This window comes from Panthera onca, chromosome B2 (assembly GCF_046562875.1).
Source record: "Panthera onca isolate mPanOnc1 chromosome B2, mPanOnc1 haplotype 2, whole genome shotgun sequence".
In the NCBI taxonomy this organism is placed as follows: Eukaryota; Metazoa; Chordata; class Mammalia; order Carnivora; family Felidae; genus Panthera; species Panthera onca.
In genome coordinates this window covers 35,641,216-35,662,705 of record NC_138343.1, presented here as the reverse complement: position 1 = coordinate 35,662,705, position 21,490 = coordinate 35,641,216, and the positions used below count along the sequence as shown (strand labels likewise).

At 46.8% G+C, this 21,490-nt stretch overlaps 1 protein-coding gene across 2 annotated transcripts in view; it reads right to left on the bottom strand.

Annotated features, from left to right (window-relative positions):
- Positions 1-200: 200 nt before the first annotated feature.
- Positions 201-21,490, bottom strand: part of TBC1D22B (TBC1 domain family member 22B) — an 80,472-nt gene continuing 59,182 nt past the window's right edge. For both annotated transcript variants that reach the window (XM_060615366.3, XM_060615367.3), the window contains exons 11-13: positions 20,082-20,209; positions 19,702-19,797; positions 201-2,192 (exon numbers count right to left, since the gene is read on the bottom strand). In XM_060615366.3, the coding sequence (XP_060471349.1) occupies positions 2,064-2,192; positions 19,702-19,797; positions 20,082-20,209 (353 nt within the window). In that variant the 3' untranslated portion in view covers positions 201-2,063. The remainder of the gene's footprint in view (positions 2,193-19,701; positions 19,798-20,081; positions 20,210-21,490) is intronic.

The following is a 21,490-nucleotide window of genomic DNA, read 5'->3' as shown; positions in this document are numbered from 1 at the left end:
AGTTTTGTATTTTCCACAGTATCCAGCAGAGTCGATGCACCATCCTCCGAGACCGCCTTCTGACTCTCTGTCGATCCCCGGCTTGCCCTACGGAAAATGTGTCCCCCATCCTTACTGGCGTCAGCAAGAAAAACCCGACCAAAGGGCACGGCACGCCTTAGGTTCCAGGTTCCACAAACCCATGGGAGAAAAATCAGCAGTGGAGGAGGAAATACACTATTTATTTACAGTTCTTTCACTTTATCCACAATTTCCATACAAACATAAAAACTAAAAAAATAAAACCACCACTTGGGAACACAAGTGTCTTTCTTTAATTAGTCCGGTTGAGGGAGGGTCACCGCCCTCTTGCTCTGTGAAGGAGACTATTGAGGCACACGGAAGGGGAACAGGAGAAGGTTGGGAAGAATGCCTGAGAAACAGCTCCAGATGAGAAATGTAACATGCCAGCGTGGTGGAGCTTCACTGGCGGAGACTCAAGGGCGTCACCCACTGGGGACACTGACCGGCTTCCCAAGAGGACGACGGCTCCTTGCCACCATCCCCCCCCCCGCCTCTCCACTACGGAACTCTAGAAATCAAACACGCCTCACGCATCTCATGAGCGGTGTGGGGTATGGTGGTGACAGTGGGGGACGCTGGATGCTTCTCTCGGAGAAGAGCCCTCAACCCCAGGGAGACACAGGAAACCCCTTTCCTTGGCACTGATGAGTCAGTCACAGCTTCTGTCTCGAATACAACGCTGACTTAAAACGGAAAAACAAAAGCATCCTGGGGAAAGGGAAGGGCTGAAAACATGCTCTCTGGGAGGTGGCTAGGGGTGAGGGGTGGGGGGCAAGGGGGCTCTGTCTGCCCAACAGGGGGAAGGAGTGGGGCTGACGCTCCACCAAGACCCGGGGAGGGGTGGGGAGGGGGGGAGACAGAAAAACTCAGCCGCTGACGCTTGGGACGGCCACCGCTGGTTGTCAAAGCAGCTCCATCTGCTCAGCGCCACTTGCTCTGGCAGACGCCCACCCGCTCCCTCACAGGGGGGCACCCAGAAACCGACCTGGAGGCGCTGGGCCCACCTGCCTGGCGACGTCATCTGTGCTAGTGACCTAGATTGCTTTCACATGTTGATGCACATTATAAATATAAAATCATATCTGCTACAAAGAGGACGTATATTTGTACATCTTTACCCATATACATAATAACACAATTTACACATAATATCTTGGAGTGGGTCATCATGGAAAAAGGGTTTGGAGAGGTAAACAGCCCCTTCTCCCTCCCCCTGCCCTGATCCTTCTCAAGGGATGCTTATATACTTGGTCACCGGGGGGCCCTTCCCAGCGGGTCGTGACAGGGCTGGTCTGGACACATGAATTCGGACATGTAACTAAATGCCGAGGGGTGTGGATACTCACGTACACACACGAACGCAGGCACACATATAGACATCTGGTGAGAAAAGGAAAACTAAAATTCCTAGCCCTTGGGTGTAGGCCTCTGCCCAGACTTATAAGCATCAGTGCCTCCTCTATCTGAGAACAACAGTCTAAAACTGCCCCTCACCGGCTCACATGAGGGCAGAGGGGGAAGGGCTAGGAACCAGGGAGGGAGGGAGGGGGGGAGGGGCCAGGAGTCTTTTGAAAACATAAGGCGTTTTTTGACCTGTGATCAAATGAAACCATGTCACAAAAAGCAACGGCATCAGTTGGGGCCGGGAGGCAAGAGACAGTCCGTCCATGTAGGGACAATGTGAGTTGAGACCCTGAGCCTTCCCCTTCTTCTGTCCAGTTTCTTTGAAAGGGGCAGACAACCCTGTACCTCCTTTCCTGTCCTCTCCCAGAGCTGGGCCCATCCACATGTCATGGAATACTGACAGTGGTCCAAGAAACATATCCAGAGACATGGAGTGGTGGACAGGCACGCCAGAGAGTTAAGACCTGGGCGGCGGATGTGAGCTTTTTACAGCAGGAGTGGTTCCTGGCCTGAGTCCACGGCTCGCACAGTGGCCACAGTGATCAGATTGCCATCAGAGATGGGGACAGTCTGGGTCCCCCCTGGGGAGACAGCACCTATCGGCGGTAGTGATTGGGGGCGTCGGCAAACATGTACTTTAGTCTGTATGCCTCGGCGAGCAGCAGCCCAATCTCTTCGTTGCCCCAATGGATCGTAGGTAGGTTTTGTAGCAGCATCAGGAGACCCTGGAATGCAAGAAAGACGTTTTTATCATCCCGGGACTACAGACCAGGGGACCAGCAGGCCCTGGGATGGGGTCCCTTCCTCCTGGATCACACACATCCCGCAAGGTCGGGCTCCCTCCTCCAGAGCAGCACACATCTCCCGGCCCCCAGTTCACCTTCAGAAAGCCCTGAAAAGCCTCTGCTAATTTTCCGATATCCACTAGCACCTGCCTCTTTGAACAATACTATAAACAGAGAACGACACCGACAAATAAGGGTATTTAAAAGAGAAAAATAATCTCCCTCATCATCCAAACATACTCTCTTCATTTCCAAGTACTGCTTTTCAGTCTTTTTCTCACACGCATATTTCTTTAAACAGCTGTAATCATAATTATGATTTTATGCTTTTTAATCATCTTCTTTCTCTAGAATTTTAGTGTCTTTCCATGCAGCCTTCAAAACTGACTATTCTCAGGGTTAGTATGTAGCTATACCCAAATGTACTCAACCATTTATCTTTTGTTAGATACTTAATTTGCTTCCTTTAAAAATAACATTTATTTTAAAAAACCCTCATTTATTCATATTCATAAATGCATAACCTTATGCATTTGACATATTTCTCCTAATCGAGTGTTCACTTGTAATCACTATATTTAGCTTCTTCCTTGTTCTCCAAAGACTGTCCTGTCCTCAACCTACTGGTCCAGCTCATTTCCTACTATCCCAGTATACATGCCTCCTCCAGCTAGGCCCATTTCAGCCAGATTTATCTGTGCCTCCGTGGTTTAGTTTACTTGGTTCCTTTCACTTGGAATACCTTTCCTTTTCCCCTCTGCCTACCTCAATCCTATTCAGTTCTCAAAGCCCAGGTCCCTCAAACAGTTCCCATAGAGACACCCTATTAAAGAGGATAACAGAATAAAAAGCGAATGTGAGGTTTTCTCTGTAATTTATTTACCCATGTTGTTGCTGCTGCTTCATGTTGTTTTTCTTTCTCTCTTTTTTAAGTTGATTTACTTATTTATTCTTAAATAATCTCTACACCCAATGTGGGGCTCGAACCCACAACCCCGAGATCAAGAGTCACATGGTCTTCCAACCAGGCCAGCCAGGCACCCCTGTGTCTCTTTTTGAACTGGATATTCTTCTTCTTCTTTTTTAAAATTTTATTTATTTATTTTGAGAGAGAGAGAGAGACAGACAGACAGACAGCGGGAGGGGCAAAGAGAGAGAAGGACAGAGAATCCTAAGCAGGCTCCATGCTGTCAGAACAGAGCCAGATTTAGGGCTTACTCTCATAAACTGTGAGATCGTGACCTGAGTTGAAATCAAGAGTCAGACATTTAACCCAATGAACCACCTCGGTGCCCCATCAACTGCATAGTCTTATTTTTCTGATTATAAAAGTAATAGTAGCAAGACAAAACCCAGAGACACAAGAAGACTGGCAGACTCGATTACATACAACTTCAAAATGTCAAAGGTGCCGAAAACCAAGTTAAAATCTAAGAGACTGACTATAAGTTATATGCTAACTAATTTGGATGTAAACGAAAAAAAATAAAACTAATAAAAAACAAAGAAACTGACTGTAAGAAAATATTTTTAACACCTATAAAAGACAAAAGGTTAATATCTATAACCAAAAAGGGTGCCTACAAATCACTGAGAAATAAGAAAACCACCAAATAGAGAAACAGGTGAGTAATATGAATAGGTAACAGGCAGAGTGCCTATGGCCCAACACACATGCGGTGAGTACTCTTGCTTTTAGCTGCTCTGAACACCCAGCAATGTTTTGTAGTTTTTAGTGGAAAGGTCTTGCATATCTTTTACGAGATTTCTTCCTTTAGAAATAGAAACTTAGCTGTGCACAAAGCTGCCTGTGGTACATCACTGTTTAAGAGCCCCGTTCTGGGACAGTGTATGTTCTTGGTTCTGCCCTAAAACCTCTCCCTCCCCACTTCCCAGAAAGTGGGTGTGAGTGGAGGAGGGGAACAGTCATCTCAGACCATAAGATTACAGCCATGCGTTGAAGGCAGCAGAGGGAGAAGACAGAAGACATCTGAGTCCCTGCCACACTGGAGCCGGGATGTCAGCCCTCGACTGCTTATGCTGAAAGACTGTGAACTGTGGGGAAGTCAACAACGGTCTGGTTTTAAGCCACTGCTATTCTAGGGTCTTGGTTACAGGGGACAAGCTTATATCATCTTAACAAAGACAGGCTGTAGCTATCAAAATCAGAAATGCACATGGTCTTTGATCCAGCAACTCCACCCCTGTATCCTGTCCTAGGGAAATATTCGCAGTCCGGCAGGAGGGTCTTCCCGGCATGCACCACTGCTTCAAACAGTGGGGAATCAATCGCTGGATAAACAGTGGTCATCCACATCGTGAAATACACGGCAGCACACGGCACAAATGAAGTCGCACTAGGTGCACCGAGGTGGAAAGATAACAAAGGCAATTTTACAAGTACCAAAGAAAAGTAAGTTGTAGAAAAATACAGGATGATCCCACTTAGGTAAATGAGAAAACACAATATATTTGTATATGCACATATGTATACAAAAAATTTAGAAGGTGAGGTGGTAAACTGTTAACTGTAGTTACCTTCAGGGATGAGAGACCTTCACTTTTTTCCCGTTATACTTCTGTATCTTTTGGGCTCTGTGTTTTCAATTTTTACAATAAAGTGTTGATGCATTACTCGGGTGATAGAACTTTTTCTCTTTAGTAATACATGTTCTGTGGTAGTTTTGTTTAGTAAAAAGTAAAAAAGCAGAAAATAAACCACCCGTAATTTCATAACCAAGATGAAGCCACTTTTTTTGTTAAAATATTTATTTACGGGGGCGGGGGCGCCTGGGTGGCTCAGTCGGTTAAGTATTGACTTTGACTCAGGTCATGATCTCCCGGTTCGTGGGTTCGAGCCCCTCATCGGGCTCTGTGCTGACAGCTCGAAGCCTGGAGCCTGCTTCAGATTCTGTGTCTCCCTCTTTCTGCTCTCTCTCCCCCATTCATGCCCTGTCTCTCTCTCTCTCTCTCAAAATAATAAACATAAAATAAAATAAAATAAAATAAATAAAATATTTATTTATTGGGGCATCTGGGTGGCTCAGTGGGTTAAGTGTCTGACTCTTGGTTTAGGCTCAGGTCATGATTTCGCAGTTTGTGAGTTTGAGCCCCGCATCAGGCTCTGCGCTGACAGTGAGGAGCCTGCTTGGGATTCTCTCTCTCCCTCTCTCTCTTTGCCCCTCCTCTGCTCATGCTCTCTCTCTCTCAAAATAAATAAATAAACTTAAAACAGATTTTAAGTAAACTCTACACCCAATGTGGGGCTTGAACTCATGACCCCAATCCCTCCCTCCCTCTCTCTCTCTCTCTCTCTCTCTCTCTCTCTCTCTCTCTCGCCAAGATCAAGAGTCATATGCTCCACTGGCTGAGGCAGCCCAGAGCCCCAAAAGGACGTCACTTTTAAACACTTTGGCATATTTCCTTCCACTCCTTTTTCTGCACACTATCCATAGTTGAAACATTTTATCTACATAATTTTGAATCTACTTAGCATTTGTCATAAGCATTTCCTTTGATATTAAAAACTCCTTGTAAATATTTTCATGGCTAAAGAATTTCTCACGATGCAGATGCACCAAATTTACTTTACATCTTCCTGTTCTGAGTACTTAATTATTTCTGGTTTTTCACTATAATGAAATTACAATGAATAGCCTTGTGCATAGAGCCATATTTTAGATTATTTCCATGGGCTGACTTCCTAGGATTGAAATTACTGTCAAAGAACATGAACATTTAAAAGGTATTTAACGCTCATTCAGAAAATGCATTCCAGAAAAATGCTCATTTCTGTAGATCTCCACCAGCACTGAGTACTCTTACTAAACAAAGTTCTCTAATCATAACCCTTTTCCCTGAGATTTCCAAGCCTGAGAAGAGAGCTCAAAGCCTTAAGTCAACATGGTGGTGAATGCACAGGATGAACACACTGAGAAAGGGATCAGCCTATATGCTTCTCTACATATGTTCAACCCTCCTCCCCAACCCCCCATCCTGGTTGCCATCAACCTCCTCTCTTCCCCAAACCCTCTAGGTTAGCCACCCTCTACTATCCCAACGTTGTTACCAAATTCATTCAACCAGACAGCTTACTCAACCAGTTAATGATTTTCACTCAACCCACCCAGATGCTAATGTTGCGTTTAAATACACTATTAGCTGACCTAATGTCTCTGGAGTGCGCTTTTCTCATGGTTAACAATTCTCCCTGAGATGTCTTGGCCTCTCTTCTAGGTCTTTCTTTCTTTCTTTCTTTTTATTATTTTTTTTAATGTTTATTTATTTTTGAGAGACGGGAAGAGAGCACAAGCAGGAGAGGGGCAGAGAGAGGGGGAGACACAGAATCTGAAGCAGGCTCCAGGCTCTGAATTGTCAGCACAGAGCCCAATGCAGGGCTCAAACTCGCAAACCGTGGGATCATGACCTGAGCCGAAGTCAACGCTTAACCAACTGAGACACCCAGGTGCCCCTCAGGGAGTCTACTTTTATTCTAATTTGGGCAGATTCTCTACTATAGAGGTCCTCACCTTTTCTATACCTCAGACTCTTTGGCTATCTGGAGAAGCCTATGGATCCCTTCTTAGAATTATGATTTTTTAAATACATAAAATTAAATACATAGTACCATGAAGAAGGCCCGTTAAATTGAAAGTTATCAAAATATTTTTAAACAAATTTATGATACTGCTGTATATGTACTTTATTAATATATTCTGTAACAGGATCTAATGGCAGATTAAATAACTATCACTATTTCAAAGTAGCAATGAACATAATGTTTTCAGATATCTGTAACAACTTAATATGATAATGAAAATACCTGCAGTTAGTGACAAAGGAAGGTACCGCTAATATTACTGTGCTTTCCTGGCTACATTTGTTAAGGTAGGAAATGCCAACTTTGAATTTGGGGTTACCGAAAATAAAACTGAAAATTTTTTTCCATTCATGTCTAGGGGTCCCGACTTTTTTTTCTTTTTTCTTTCTTTTAAATTCGTGTGTGTGTGTGTGTGTGTGTGTGTATTTAAATTTTATTTATTTTGAGAGAGAGAGAGAGAACACACAAGTAGGTGACGGTCAGAAAGAAGGAGACATAGAATTCCAAGCAGGCTCTACAGCATCAGCACAGAGCCAGAGGCGGGGCTTGAACTCACAAGCCGTGAGCTGAGATCAACAATCAGATGCTTAACTGACTAAGCCACCCAGGCGCCCTGGGATCTCCTGACTTCTAAACTTAGACCCTAAATGAAAGTGTTTACTCTTGTAGCTTGCCCTTCTCTTGATTCACACCACAGTCAACAAGAATTCGTATTATACTTTCCTTCAGAGGTAAGTTTAACACCCAAGTATCCATATTAACATTAAATTTTTAACTTAATTTATTCATTGGAAAACTTTTTTCTTGCTTTCCTTTTCCTTCCTTCCTTCCTTCCTTCCTTCCTTCCTTCCTTCCTTCCCTCCCTTCTTCTCCTTCTTCTTTTTGGTTCAAATTGCTTTTGCCATTATAGAATTTCAGTCCCATTTTCAATCAGCTTGCTGGGTGAGGTCAAATCGTTACCCTTTTTCTTGAGGACACATTTCATTGACTCAGAACCAACCCCTGCCTTCCATGGAAGGGGAGCTGAAGGAATGGTACTTGGTTACCCTCATCCGGAATATTAGCAAGCAGACTCTGGGAACTTGGGAGCCTCAACAAAAACCCTTGGGTTCGTCCTGTCATCACAGCCAGGAAGTTCCAACCAGGCTGCAAAAGCCGAATCAACTGTAGGACCTCTTAGAAAAACCTGAGCCCAAGCCTCATCCCTGGAGTTTTTTTTTATTCTAAAACCCTGGGATGGGACCTGGTAACCACACTTTCCCAATGATTCCAGTGGGCAATCAGGTGTGGGCTTACCTCTAGGGGGATTAAAAAGCTCTACAGGAATAAGAGCATATTTGGGATGCCGGCCTCATGGTGAGATCCTAAGGAAGGAAACCCCTAGATGTTACACAGAGAGCGACCTTTCATTACATAAACTAAGATAAATCTATAAAATAAAAATAGCTTGTAGCCAATTTAATGTTTTCACAGTTTTTGTATGAGCATGTACTCATGTGATGTGTAAAAGATATAAAAATGGCGGAATTTCCAGTTTTTGACATGATAGGATATCCACCATATTTTGTAAAGTGATAAAAAGAGGTTACAAAACAAGTTATAAAATGGTTGCATTAATGGCTATATACATACAGTACGTATTTGTGGAGATCTGTATGGGGAAACATCTGGAAGAAAATAAAGCACCTTTGTGTGGCACAACTTCAGGTATTTAGTTCTTTTTTTCTTTTTGCTTATTGGTGTTTCTAATTTTTTTTTTATAATGATTACAACCCGTGCACAATTGATAAACAACAAAAGAGTAATATCTCTAGATGGGAATATTCTTTGCTGGGATAGAATCTACCTATAATTTCCAATGCCTCTAACCTTGCTAGAAACCTCCGGTAAATCTTGAAATAATTCTAACACTGCACAAGTTAACGTCCCCGGATGCCCCCTGGGCAGTAAGGCATCGCGAGGGAGCACTCCGCCACCTGGTGGCTGTGTCTAGGAACTGCATCCCTTCGCACAGTGCTGCAACAGTGGGAAACCCTGCCCAACGCATTGATAAATCTGGGATGATAGAAAAGAAGCAGAAACCAAATGGCTGGGGGTAGAAGGTGTTAATCACAAGTCAGGGGCTTTTATCTAATGATAGGGAAGAGACAAAGTTGGAGCAGGGAATAACTGAAGATTTGTTACAAAGCCAGCCCATGGGATCACTAAGCATGACAGGCAGTCAGATGAAACACTGCAGCCATGAGAAGACAGCTTATGAAGCAAGCAGCAGTGAGGAGTTCCAAATTAATGGGAAGGGACCAAAGAAAAGTTGGAAGTGGCTAAAATAGCAGAAAACAACCTGACCTAGATGCCAGCTGAGAATCCACAGATCCTAAAGGAAAAGGAATATGGCAGAAAAGAAATTAGTGCCATGGTGGGTAGGGGGGAGGCAACAATTAGATAAGGGGGTCAAAGGAGAAGGGATAGAAGTTATAGCCAAAGAGACCCTGTAAGGAAAAGGTATAGGGGAAACCTCTTAGAGGATGTCCAATAGATGGAAGAAGTGGAGAGCAAGAACACCAAGAATAATCATTATAGTGACAGCTACCATTTATTGAGCACTTACTACACACCAGATGGGGCTCTACATGCTTTACGTGTACTCTGTATTAACTCATTTAATCTTCCCACCAACTCCATGAGATACATAATATTATCTCCACCTTACAGATGAGGAAATTGAGGCACAGAGATTAAGGAATTTGCCCAGGGGCACAGAGTGGTACTGGGCTGGAATTTGAACCCAGGCAATCTGGCTCTAGAGCCTGTGCTCATAACCACTATATATTTCAGCGCTTGCCCTGGAGTAAGAAGAGAAATGGGGCATAACGTAGAAGGAACCAAAAGAAAGGAAGTCACGGCAGACGCTGTTTGAAGGAAATGTGGAACAGTTGCTTGATTTTACTCAGTGGTAAGAGCCAAGCACAACCAAAGATAGGATGTGTAGTAATTAACAGCAAAAGAACTTAAAGACCCCATAAAACATACACTATTAAATAAGATACTGTGTGTAGAATCACTTAGCAATATTGGAACATCCTTTGCAAATGTAAAGTGTACTCAGGCATGTAAAAATATTTTCCTAGTCAAATAAGCAGTTCTTTAAAACAAATCCCCCATTCTGAGAATCAGTGAGTTAGCAAACCAATTCCCCTGGTTACAATAAAAATTTTCAAAACCATGTCCTTGTATGTAAACTTTCTGAGAGTCAAACTTATTCACTGGTTTTCTCCCAAAGTGTGTTTAGCAACTTTCCCATCAGAGAAGGCCGGGTTGAGTTCTTCAATGGCTTGTGTTATGTCTAGGGATCGTGCCCTTTCTCACGCCAGCTTGCTGTGGGTGAAAGATCTTCAGTTCCCGGGGCTCCCTCTGAACCCTTCTTCTGGGCAGGATTCACACCGACAACTCACTGGATGTCTGTAAAGATGAGGCCTGCGCTAGCCAATGCTCCAAAATCCTACCCTTGAGTTCCTGCAGAAGTGGTGGGTGGATGCCATCTGATTCAAGGGATTTATTTGCATTTAGTTTCTATTTAGGCCGAGAGCTTCTTATATAGGCTTAGCACTACTGAACTGAACAACTCTGACCTACCTCCTACAAAAGACGCTTTCAGAATAGGAGTCTCTCCAAAGTGTTCTTCTGTAGGATGGAGGCACGGGATTCTGGGATCAGCTGGCCCACTGACTCCCTTGCTGGTCCCCATTTTATGTAAAGGAATTTTGATTATTAGTCTTCAGAGTCCTCTGTGGGGTGCTTCTCAAAATCAGTTCTGAGACCTCTGAGGCCTTGTTGGCCCTCACATCTTGTGGGGTCCCATGCCCTTCTGGGCTCTCACAGATGCTGCTTTTCCTGAGATGACTGTTTAGACTGTGGGACGAGGGAGCAGGCATTCACTCAGGTGCCTGTTCTCTCTGACTCAGGCACATACACTTTTCCCAGATATGTTATTCATAGTGGAACAGTTTTCAGGCTTCCTGTGGGTTACTTCATTCAGTACAAATTTTCTTTCTTTTTTTAATATAAATTACGAGTTTATTACAAAATACAACATGTTAGTTTCTCATCATCAGCGACTGAAGAAAACAAAGCCAGGAGCTCACCCTGGGTGGGGCTGGAGGCCAGACGCCGCCAGGCTCAGGAGCTGGCCACAAGTCACCGGTTTACAACCCCCCGGCAGATGGGTGTTCTCCGGGGTAGCCGCCACCCAGTTCTTGTCGCTTGCACACCGCGAGCTCCAAGGAACGAAACCCCGGTGTAAAGTGTACGTCCATCGTGAAAAGCTGGGGCAGGGATCACAAGAGCTTGACCGTGATGGACAGGCCAGTAAGGGTGGCCGTGCTGCAGTATGGAGGGTGGGTGCGAAGGCCACGGCCACCGTGTCCTCAGGGTCGCTCCCCTGAACCTGGACTTGCTCTGCTACATTCACTTCTTCTTGTGTCGCTGGCTGCTGCAGGTCACTGACGCTGACGGAGCAAATCAGATCAAAGGTCCCGTGCACGCCACCGCTGCTGGGAACCTACTTGTCCTCTTTGTCCATAGTTACCAGGTGTCCCCAGAGTGCTCAGAGACGACGTCACTCACCTCCGGTTCTCCAGGGAGCTGCCCCCACCACCGGGAACCACCGCGGGCCTGTACAAGTGCTCTGCGCACGTTTTTTCCTGAATACCCACATTTCAGCATAGCTCATATCCTTCCAATGCACACTGAAGTTCTGATTTTTGAGGTGCTCCACTCCTTCGCCCCGGCAACTCCTTTGGTTTTGGTTGTGATTATGGGGTGGTGCACGGCCCACGTTCCCTCACGCACAGAACTCACTCAACCATCTCCTGCCCTTCTGGGTTTGACACGCGCCTGCTCTGGGAAGTCTCCCCCAGAGTCTGACGCCCACAGCCTGCCCTGATGGTGTTTCTGCCACTGGGTGTCAGGAATAAAGATGTCTTCCGGCGACCAAATTCTGTGGCTCTCCAGGCTCACTTAACGTGCCAGGTTCAGCCTTGGCCAGAGGACGGGAGAGTCCACTGTCACTGCTATGATTCTGTCACTTCACAGTGGCGTGTACACCCCTGTGATTCCCTAGTTCACTCTGCCGGCCTTGTGGGGTGGGACCAAGGCACCCCTCTTCATTCCATCTCCAAAGAGCTAGCAGCACGGGTCAAGGCCCAGACATCCTTGGCCAGGCTTTAGGACGGAGGCTGTTGGTCCAACAAGGGATGGGGGTGAAAGTTCCTCCCCAATTGAGGGTCAAGCCCAATCTCTCCACAGGCTTCTCCACAATCAGGTCTTGCGGCACCACCCCTCACCCTGTGACACTCCGGCCACACTGCCTTCTCTCTGCCTCTTCCCTCCCCCCACCCCTCAACCTCTTACCCTGGCAGGGCTGCTCCTCACTGCCAGGGAGGTGGCACCCAGCAAAGTGCGGGCCAGGGGCAGGCGCTGGGAAGGGCTGAGTGGGACAGCAGGCCTCCCAGCTCTTACTTGCTCAGCCTAGGTCCCCAGACAGTCCCCTGTGCTCACCTTCTCCTTCAAGTGCCTATGGCAGCTATAAGAGATGCGGACAGGCAGACAGAACTCTTGGGCAGACAGAACTCTCTCTAGGCTCACGGCTGGGGAGAGAAGCCCCAATCCCTCCCTCGGCAGGTGCACAGCCACATAGGAGACCTGCCGGTTCTGATTAGGGCGCTCACATCCAAGGCAGATCTCGCTCTCTCTGACCACCACTGAAGCTTCCCCTTTGCCAGTTTCCCACTGTCACTGCTCCCATCCCCAACACCCTCGGTCGGCATCACACAACCTCTAGCACGGCCACTACCCCTACAGCCAGCAGCCCTGAATCCTAGGGTCACCCTTTGCCCTTCTAGCCCCCACGATGCAAATAACATCAAGATCCTCACTCAATACCAAGATTCCTATGTGAGAAAGGACTCATTTACCCATTTTGTTTTGGTGATTTTTACACAGTCAACTGTCTACTTAGTATGGAGATTTTAGTGTATTGGTTGTATTTAGTTGTATTTAGTGTTATTGCACTTTCACCTTTCACTGGTGACCTTGCAGCAAACTGAACCATGTGCTCTTGTCCTATCATGCACTCTGTTGTCAATCTTTTTTGTTTTTTTCAGTGAGGCATAACTTGTACACAGTAACTACGCAAATCTTAAGTGTACAGCTGGACAATTTTTACATATGTAACCACCACCCAGAAGATTCATGTTCCTTCTCAGTCAATACTCCGTCTACAACCAGTGACCTGACATCAGAAGTTCGAACTTCACATAAATGCTTTCCTGCAATCTTATTTCCAAAGTTATCATGATACTTCTGAATATTTTTTAGTGGCAAAAAACTGGCTTAACCAGGGCTCCTTGGAGAATGGTTGATTCCAAGGTAAGGCAAAGAAAATATAAGCTGGGAGCATCTCATGGCACCAGAAAGTAAGGAAGTGCTTTAAAAATGATGGGACCAGGGGTGCCTGGGTAACTCTGTCAGTTAAGCCTCCAACTCTTAATTTTGGCTCAGGTCATGATCTCACGGTTCATGAGTTTCAGCCCTGTGTTGGGCTCTGTGCTGACAGCTCAGAGCCTGCTTGGGATTCTCTCTCTCTCCCTCTCTCTCTGTTCCTCCTCTGCTCAAATTTTCTCTCCCTCACTCTCTCTTTGTCCCCTGCCCCTCTCTGGCTCGTGCTCTCTCAAAACAAACAAACAAACAAACAAACATTTTTTAAAAAGGTAAACATGATGGGATCAAAAAGACATAGGAGACAACTTGAAGGAGAACCCAAGGGCCAAAGCTGGGACAACCTGAACAGCAAAATAATGACAATGTCAGATAACCCATGAAATAAATACCTGTGAATCTATACTGATATAAATAGATACATGAATACATAAACGGGAGAGAAAGGACAGCTCTCCCTTAGGTTAGAATAGCAATTAATAAATATAGAAGCAGTGAAAATAGAAAATCACAATTAGGCAAACATCACAGTAATGACTGTTACAGGCAAGAGACATTCGTGAATGTTAAAAAGTGGGCGAACGAATGATGAGAAACATCAGAATTGCATAGTCTCAGACTGTCTCTACAAAAGATACTTACCAATTACCAAAGGGAAAATAGTAACTTCACAGGGGAGAGACTCAGGAGACCCCCCTGAGTCAAGCGATCGAAGGCGGCAGGAATGAGACCTGCCCACACCAGCTACCTCCTCATAACAGACATCACCTCTGTGGTTTCTTCCCCAAAAGGCATGACCCTCAGTTTCGTCATAAGAAAACATTAGACAGCCCCAAGTTAAAGGACAGTCTGCAAAATAACGAATCCGTACTCTCCAAGAGTTTTGAAAATTTTGTCCTGGAAGACAAAGACGGAGGAATTGTCCCAGGTTAGGATCCTGAATTGGATCCTCATCCAGAAAAGGACATTAATGGGAAGACTGGTCAAATTCAAATAAAGTCTGTAGATTGCTAACATTTTATCGACCTGAACGTCCTGGTTGGTTAATCACAGTACGGAATATAAGATGTAAACATTCAGTGGATATGGGTAGGCTATTTGGGAACTCTACTATTTCTGCAACATTTTGTAAGTATAAAAATTATTGCAAAGTAAAAGAGAGAGGATACTTTTTTAAAAACCTGGTTTGCGTGGAGTCCCTCCTCCCCAGCCCCTCCAGAGTCTGGCATTCAGCCCCTAGAGCGCCAGTGGCTCCTAAGCCTGGGGGCTCTCTCAGGGCCTGGGCGGAGCTCCAGGACTTCCCAGACAGAGGCCCAGACCCCCCCGACCCCCCAACCGGGCTCCAGCAACGTGTACAAGTGCCCAGAACTCCCTGTCGCCTCCAGGTGTGGCGGTCTTTCGGATTTCACCTTCCCACAGAGGCAAGTGCCTTAGTTTCCTCCTGGGAAGAAGGCATGGAAAGGAATGAGGAGGCCGAAGGCCCTTCTGGCAGTGGAAGGAGAAAAACCCAGGAGCCAGAATAGACCAAAAGGAGGACCTTAGAGCACTTCTTTCTCAGTTTTAAAACAACCAATCTTTTGTTAAACATTTACTTCATGAGAAGAAAGCCTGTGAGCAATTATCAATGAAAGGTGAGGGGTGGTAGAGGGCAGAGGAAGCCCTGGAAGGAGGAGGGGAAAGGGGGAGGCGGGGGAGGACGAAGATCCTTGTCCGGGATCCTGGAGTACTGCTATGTGAATTCAGCTCAAATGCCCCAGGAGGTGTCTGGCCAGGCCCCAGGGTAGAGGCAACAGAGCACAATCCATGTGTGGGGCACGATGCTGGGTGTCTAACTCCCTGGGTGACCTTGAGCCAGTTACTTAATCTTGCTGTGACTCAGTTTGCTCATTTGTAAAATGGGGGTAGTTATTATGACCTACTCTGTGGGACTATTGCAAGGATTAAATGAATTAAACACAAATAAGCATTTATTTGTTTATTATTTATTTTAAGATTTTTTTTTAATTTATTTTTTAAACTTTATATATTTATTTTGAGAGAGAGAGAGAGACAGAGTGAGCATGCACAGGGAAGGGGCGGGGGGCGTGGAGAGGGGGGAAGAGAGAGAGAGAATGAATATCCCAAGCAGGCTCTGCACCATTGGCACTGAGCCTGATTCGGGGCTCAAACTCATGAACTGTGAGATCACGACTTGAGCTAAAGTCAGACACTTAACTGACTGAGCCACCCAGGCGCCCCAACACAAATAAGCGTTTAGATTAGTGCCTCCTACATTAAAAGTGCTAAGAATTAGTTATTATTAGGTCGAACCTTATGAAACTGCCAATATCTGACATTTGGACCTATGAAAACAATGTTGTAAACGTCACCCTAATATAATCATCATTTTTCCACTACACCAGGCCAGGCTGAGGGCCCCTCACACCAGGGCAGAGCCTTGGCCCAGCACTATTAGAAGCTCTCACTTCAAGTGGCCCATGGCTCACAGGACGGGCCACTCTGTCCCTGCGGCACCTGTGCACACATTGCCTCAGGTTCCCTTGCTCAGAGGCCTCAGGAAGGAAACATCTTCAAGTGATCCTCCTGTCGTCAGTTCTGGGGCCCCTCTCCCAGGCAGTATGAGCCCAGATATCTGCTCAGCCAAGGAGAAGCAGGCGCCCTTCCTTCTGGGGGCTTCTGCCACAGCTGGGACACTGCCTTTTACCTCCGCAAACTTTGACACCCCCTCTCTAGTCCTGTTTGTCCATCTAGCTTGGCAGCTTTGCCCACGATTAGCCTAGCATGGTTTACTCTGGTAAGTTACACACCACTTAGAGACTTGGGTTCCTAAAGCTTTGTCTTCACTGCTTCTCAGACTCGGGAGTACATTTCAGCAAACAATATTAATGATAATAAGCACCCTGTTCTGAGGCCGTAGGCCACGTATACCATTCTAACTGCTTCACGCGTATTAACGATTTAATCCTCACGGTAGCCCTGGAGGTAGGTACTCACCCCCATTTTACAGGCAAGAAAACCGAGGCCTACAGAGCCAAGTTACTTGCTTCTGGCTGCACACCTAGAAAGGTAGCAGAGCTCAGATCTGACCCCGGGCAGTCTGGCTCCACAGACCGTGGCTTTACCACTGCACTATTCTACATAGTCCCCAACTTTCGAAGGAGGGTCTCTGCTTCCCCCTGATGCCCCTCCACTGGCTCCCCTAACCGGGGGCTCTTCTTCCCTGTCACTAAGGGTGACCAATGGCCGGTCTGCTGAAACCACCACAACTCTCTTTTATTTCTGCAGTGGCTTCGCCTAATTTTTCTTCGAGTCGCTGCAGCTGTTCAGCCCTCAAACTTCTCTCATCCAGGCTGGGCCAGTGTGGCTTTCTGGGGTACCTGTGTTCATTTACAGAGCTTCCTTTGCAGCGACTTAACCACAGGTGGCCCTTCAGCAGTCAGGCTGCACATACCTTCTTTCTCTGCACAGGTCACGGGCCAGTAGCTCACAATCTCGCACAACACTCTCGCACCTGCACCACGCTTCTGTCTCCTAAGGGACCCTGCCCATCGATTTTAACACAGCTGGGCACAGGTTTTCTCTTCTTGGCCATAAAATTATGGAACAGTGGGGCTGGGAGGAACTTTGAGGACTGTCCACTTTAATTGCCCATTCTACTTCGTCTATAAGAGAGAGGTGACAGTCCTCGAGTAGTCTCACCGAAGTGTTAATACAGCAGCAGGCACAAATCCTCATTGTCATTCTGTGGGTTACTGAAGAAAGACCTCAAATCCACCAGATAATCGAATATGCAACCCGGTAAAGAAGAACATCTCTAGTTTTAAAGTCACAGACTATTATGGCCCTATGTTCTGCCAGGATTGTGAATTGCTGAAAGCCATTCCAGGAATCACCTCCACCTCTCAGAGCTAATCTGGGAAGCACTTTCATCACATATGACAAGGCCCACTGAGCCTGGCCCATGATAACTAAATTAGACCTCGTGCTCTTGATGTCCTGCTCCACCTCAACCACATTATCAGAATTGATAGCTCACCCCAGCACGCGGCCAATCCGGCCCCCTTGTGCTCATTCATCCTAGGACGTCGCATATGCCGCTCGTTGGCAGAAGCCGTGGCTCGTGGTCAGCTGCCGCAGCCTCTCGGCACCACAGCCGGCATCTGCTCACAGAAGCCCACTCTCTCCTTTTCCTTCCAAAGCCCTTACTCGGGCAGGCTGGGTCCCGTCTTTCCGTCTATCTGCTAAAGAGACTTCTGTTCTTTAACCACCTAACACCAATTACGGAGAGGTCCAGCCCAGGGGTCACAGAGAGATGTTGCTGCTCTTGAGAACACCTACGTTAATAGTTAGAACTCAGAAGAACATTCAACCTTCTTTGGCTTCCCCCCCACCACCCCACCCCTGCTTTTAAAAGAGCTTTATGCCCATTAAAAAAGAAAGGGAGAAAGAAAGAGAAAGGAAACTGCTTAGTCCAGAAATGTGCAAAGCAGAAAAAGAAAAGCCCATCGCTGCCCCCCAGAGATAACGACCATCGAACAACCTCCAGGCCTCTGTGTCTGCGGACTACAGAGCCTCGCAATCTGTCCCCTCGACCCCTAATTCCCCATTCCCCCTTTCCTGGGCCTCCTGGAGCAGCTGCCTGGCTTTCCACCACCCAACGTGTGCCCTCCAGTCTTCTTCACGTTCCCCAGCCAAGGCTTCCCGGACGCCTCACTCTCCCCGGCCGTCCCCTCTGCCTCCTTTGCTCTGTCCACCTCTCCCCACCAGCCTCCTCGGGAAGGTGTGCCAGGGCTCAGGCCCGGGGCTCTTCCCTCCTCCGTCCACACTCACTCCTCATCTACTGTCCTGGTTTTAAGGACCATCTAGCCAAAGGCTCCTAAACGTGTGTCCAAGCTCTCTCCTTCTCCAGCTCCAGACTCCTAAGATTTATTTGCCTACTCTAGATCTCCATTTGGGTGTCTAAAAGCACTTCCGATTTGGCATGCCCAAAACTGAACTCCTGAAATTCCTCCCTAAGCCTGTTCCTCCTAGACCCTTCTCATAAACTGAGTCATCCTGACTCATCCCTCTCTGTCCTACTCTGCACTCGACACATCAGGAGATCCCGTTGGCTCTATTTACAAAATATAAGCAAGATCTGCCCACTTGTCACACCTCCACTGGCACCATCCAGGTCCAAGCCATCCTCGTGTCTCACCTGGAGGACTCTAACAGCCTGCTGGGCAGTCTCCCTGCCTCCACCTTCGTCCACACCTCCAGTCTACATAGAAGCCAGAGTGATCCTTTGAAAATGTAAGTCAGATCACGGCCCTCCTCTGCTTAAGACCCTCTTATGGCTCCCCTTCCGCTCAGAGTAAAAGCCAAAGCTTACAGTGGCTACAAAGTCCTCTGTGATCTAGGTCCCTTGTGACTTCTCTGGCCTCACCTCTTCCTACTCTTCCCCTGGACCACTCTGTTCCAGGCCACCACCATGATTCCTTAAGTAGCCCAGGGAACCCCACTGTTCCCTCTGCTTGGACACTCGTCCCCCAGATGTCCATGACTCACTCTCTCACCTTCCCTGAGCCTTTGCTCAAACATCTCCTTCTCAGTGAGCCTATCCTATTGTATTTGAAATTGTAAACTATCTCTTCCCTACCACCTAATAATCCCTTTATCCTGCTCTACTTAAAAAAAAATTTCCTACGCTTTTGTTTATTGTTAAGTCTCTTCCCAACCAGCATGTAAGCTCTATGGGAACAGGGATCTGTCTATTTTGCTTTCCGGTATATCCTATGCCTTCACTAGTGCCTAGCACATGGCAGGCATTCAGCAAATGCTTGTCAATGAATGAATGAGACATCTCTTAGGCCTGCCTAGCTGCTCTGCAACCTTTCTAGCACTAATACCTATTAAAAAAAAAAAAAAAAAAAAATATATATATATATATATATACACACACACACACATATATATATACATACATGTATATGTATACATATATTTTTTTTTAAGCTTATTTATTTATTTATTTTGACAGAGAGAGAGAAAATCCCAAGCAGGCCTGGTGCTGCCAGTACAGAGCCCAACTCCAGGCTTGATCCCATGGACCGTGAGATCATGACCTGAGCTGACTCAGATCATCAAGAGTCAGATGCTTAACTGACTGAGCCATCCAGGTGCCCTAAAACCCTTTTCGTACTGAAGAACTCTGGGGCTCACTGACTTGGCCCATTGGCCTTCTGAGCACCCTGTCTCCTTTCCTCCTCTCGGCCAGGTACCTGCCATTGCACCTTCTCCCTGTGCAGCCCCACTAACGGAATGGCTCCCGCTCTGATGCTCATCCCAGCCCAGGCTAAGCTCTTGGCCACTCACCTGAAAGTCCTCTTCATCCAAGATCTCTTTTCTCCACTTGATCAAGAAGGCTGCACACACGTAGAGATGAAAGTGGGAGAACCCTTCCGGTTCAGACTGGGAAGGGAAAGAACAGTTAGGTCTCCAGGCCCTGACAAGGACCCGGCTCTAGTCCTCTCGGTCCCGGTCCTCCTGCAAGGTAGGAGCATAGCAAGGCACTCCTTTCACGGCTGGGCGCACAGAGGCCTGAACAGACTCTGTAGAGGCCCTGCCCACGAGGCCAAGGCAGACACAGAAATAGAAAGGAGGTAGGGGATTCTGAGCAGCTACTCTCCACCAGGGCAGGGAGCTGGGGGCCTCAGGGACAGCCTGGCATGGAGAGGGCAGGGGTCCCCGCATACCTGGTATGTGTCCCATAGGCGGATGGTGCAGCGAAGGGGAAGCTCCCGCATGAGCAGGTTGTTCATCCAACGAAAGGCAAACTGGAGGTATTCGACCTCGTACCTCCTGAAGTGATTATGTACCTGCTCTGAAACAGAAAGTGTCATTGGCCCCAAGACCACAACCTAGGGGACTGACTGGACCCTGAAAGGGTCGCATGAGCCAAAAGGGCAGTTTCCATCTCCTTCTCCCCCCTTCTCCTGGGGAATACAGGCACAGAAGGGCCGAACTGGCATCCGACTGTCCTTTAGGTTGGATTCTGCCATCTCACAGCCACACCACATGGGTAACCCAGTCCCACACTCGGCAAAACTATTTTAACACCCATGGTGACGCTCTGGGTACCTTTCCTCCTTCACAGGGCTCCTCTGGCCATAAAGCGGCAGACGTGAGGTTCACTTGGCTGCTTGACCCCATTACTCTTCAGAGGAGGAGGCAGAATGGAACAGAACCATGGGGGTCACCTTGGCCATCCTCCTGCCAGTGAGGACTTCCTCCTCAGCATCCCTGACAGATGGCAGCCAGCAGGGACTTAAACACTGCCAGAGAAAGAGGTTCACTGACTCCATCAAGGGCAGCCTCTCCCACTGATGTATTAAGTGATTCGCCAGAAAGTGCTTCGCTGTATTCAACAGAAACTAGCTCCTTCCTGACTCCCACCCTTGGTGTTTGTGTGGTGTTCTGGAACAACCCCAAACAAACCTGATCCCTGTTCTACATGACAGCCCTTTAAATAGTGCTTAACAGCATTAAAAAAAAAAAAAAAAAAAAAAAAAAAATTATTATCCTCCTCAGTTTCCTAATCTAGAAAATGCAAATAATTATTCGTACCTCAGAAGATTCGGGGGAGGAGAAAATGAGAAAACAAAAGTGCTCACAGCAGCACCTGGCATGTGGTAAATGCGTAAGACACATACTTTTTGAAAGAATAATAACAATAGTTATTTCTGGGGAATAGGATTTAAGGAGGGGGGAGGATGTTTACTTTTCATTTTGTGCTTCTCCGAATTGTCTTAATTTTTACAATGTCTATTGCTTCTATGATTCAATGAAACAATAAAGATATATACATTTACCAATCCAATATCCTAAAGTACTATGTCTTATCAGGTATTCGCGAGGGCAGAAAAAACAAGGAGAGGGCAGACGGTGGCAGAAACCACAGCCCTCTGCCCTCCGGGCCCACGCTGAAGCTCACGGCTAGGTCAGGGCGGCTAGGTCAGGGCGAGAAGGGGGAAAAACCGCCTCCGGACGATGTGTCGGAAACAACCGTAAATCAGCAAACAAGACAGGAAGACGGAAATCTTGTCATGAAAGGAATCTGGAGTGAGTGGCACAAACCAGGGAAGGTTTTCAAGAAGAGAGAAGC